Source organism: Dreissena polymorpha, chromosome 14 (genome assembly GCF_020536995.1).
Source record: "Dreissena polymorpha isolate Duluth1 chromosome 14, UMN_Dpol_1.0, whole genome shotgun sequence".
In the NCBI taxonomy this organism is placed as follows: Eukaryota; Metazoa; Mollusca; class Bivalvia; order Myida; family Dreissenidae; genus Dreissena; species Dreissena polymorpha.
Window position 1 is genome coordinate 74,627,841 of NC_068368.1, and position 2,684 is coordinate 74,630,524.

The 2,684-nt window shown below is 32.2% G+C and overlaps 1 protein-coding gene across 1 annotated transcript; it reads right to left on the reverse strand.

The window, feature by feature from the left end:
* Positions 1–268: 268 nt before the first annotated feature.
* Positions 269–2,684, reverse strand: LOC127857051 (uncharacterized). Its single transcript, XM_052393346.1, has 4 exons — positions 2,584–2,684; positions 1,776–1,929; positions 729–922; positions 269–510 (listed from the first exon to the last, which is right to left on the reverse strand). Exons 2-4 carry the CDS (start codon positions 1,827–1,829, stop codon positions 342–344), a joined length of 417 nt encoding a protein of 138 aa, XP_052249306.1. The 5' UTR covers positions 1,830–1,929; positions 2,584–2,684; the 3' UTR covers positions 269–341.

Here is a 2,684-nt window from a genome sequence, read left to right on the forward strand (position 1 = left end):
AACATTAACCAATATTGGAAAGAAAGGAACCAATTTTTATTGGAAAGTATCATGCAGTCTACCATACTAAGAGGATAACTTGACACAAAAAATATGGAATTTTACATAGATATCCATTGATGTAGTCTAGCCGGTGTTATTAATATAATGTAAGGCGTATGTGGCTACATGCTTATTCATTCATACCCAATCTACAAGGGTACAACAAACTTTGAAGCATAATCATTTAAATACAAGATTATCAGTAGAGACAACTCTTATTGATCTAGTATTCAGTATAACACAGTAATGTCCCTTTAACATATTTCTTCACAATATGTAACATCCATAACAATAATTATTCAATTGAAAAGGAAACTTTCTCGTTTTGACTGTGACTGTATGTACGGCATTCTGGCTGTATTACTTCGCTGTGCTGCATTTCGTTCCTGCATGTACAGGCAGAGGTAGAACTCTGTACCATGGTCATTCCTAACCTGATCCCACATGCCATACTTCAGAACAGCCGGCCTGTAAGAAGTTGCAAAATACTCGCCTTCATTAATTTATAAATCCATAGAACTAAATGATTTGACAACCTTATTTACTCCTTGAAATAACATATCTCACTTATATATGAAGAGTAGGTTTGCTGACAAAACATGTACATTTATAATCATAAAATAAGTAATTATACATTAAAATTATATTGTTTCTGCATTATAACAGTAATTATTGGTCAAACTTACCGATATACGCAATCATAAATAAGTAGGTTGTTTTTCACAGCCATTGTTTTGGAACCAACAATTTTGCTGCTGAACCCGTCAATGGCAAGTACATGGGTCACACCAAACATGGCAAGCTTCTCATTTTGGTCCATGTGAAGCTTATGTCCAAAGTATTCCGCATAGTACGGAATTGGGTTCAGGTTCCTAGCTCCCTATAAAAAAAACACCACTTAAAGGCTTCAGAATAACAATTCTCTTATATGATCTAAGTCTAAGATTCATTATTCCCTAAAATTTAATCAAAAGTTGTATATGTTAAATGCACTATATTTGCTGATATGCATAATATGTTTCAATTGCAAGCATCAAAGTATTAATTATTCAGTACAGTGAAAGCATATCAAATGACTATAATGCATGCCAAATCTATAACAATTGTGACCATACACAATGAAATAAATAGGAAGGTAGATCAAAGCCCCACTACTGTTGGGTAAAACATGTTTCTTTGATAATTTAAAAGAATAGTTTACAGCAACTTCTTAGAGCATGAACTGTTGATGTTACCACTTTATGTTTTACTTACTTGAAATAAAACAATTTTCAGAGGATTTACAACTTTATCCCAATAAAAAAAATTCATAATAAAAAAACTCAAAATCATCACAATGATGATCATACATGAATGGTTGGGGTTACCACTTTATCAATTTAAACTAAAATTATCATCAATGTTTTTCATAACCGATGTTGTGTGATTTAAAATATGATTTTATAAATGTGATATCCTTCAGTTTTAACGTTAAGTTTCTTTTTATCCTTTGTATCATTCCTTTGGATTGTAGAAAATTGACAATAAGTTTGCGTTTGATATCATTATATCTTTTAATGTTCCATTGCAATTTATGTCAGATTTAAAACTTATGATAAAAGAATAGTTCCAGGAATTTGATGATATTGTCTATTGGTTAAAGCTCAATACAATCTGCTAATGATTGTTTTTCAATCATAAGCTGGAAATGCTTCTTATATAATAAACTAAATTTAAGGCTACATAATCATTACAACAATTGCGATTAAAGCGTCGTAAACTTTGTCTCGCTTGGTGGTATGGAACATGTGTTTCCCGAAGAGCCTGTCCCACCCTCACTTCTGACACGTGCATGCCCTGTGATGCCAAGTATCCGGTCATCATTTTTCGCCCAAAAGATGGTCCAACCTTATACAAAAATAAGATTCATACTTAATAATTTCATCATAAAAAATAACAAAGACCTGACCAGATTCAGATATGCCGTGACACGCAACATGAAAAAAATGCTTGCTTGGGCCGCAAAGACTACACAATTCAGATTGTCTGTGTTAATATATACCATTTTTGCTATTGAAAGTGACAGAAGATTTTTTTTGTTCAAATTCATAATGTTGATTTATTGAACAATTTTACAAACATTTCAGAAGCAATGGCTGCTAAACAAAATAAATCTGCAAAAGTATTGTAGGTGTGTATGATAAAACTGCAATACTGCTGCAGCTTCTGGAGTTTCACTTCTTCATATTGTAAAAGGTTGTTTCCAAACAACTTGAGGGATAAATGTCATTTTCATGTAAGAAACGACCACATATCTTTATGTTGCTTTTTTGTACCATTAAGCAATAAAAATAGACAGTCATATTACAAAATATGTTGTCTTTACCAAAATAAATAGAAAAAGAACATCTGTTCTTTATATAAAATCTGGTGTGACGCAAAATGGACCTTTCCGGCTTTAATTGTGATTTTAATGTATTAAGTTCCACAAATCTAAAAAAACATCCAACCATTTTGACATAAAATAATACAAGTACAAGTGAGTGTGTTTTATGTATGTACCTGTTCAACTGCTCCACCTACTGCCACATTAAGGTCCTCTTCTCTAACAAGAGGACCTCCTTTCCTAATGTTGTTCTCTTGGCAGTAGGTTCTTACTGAAC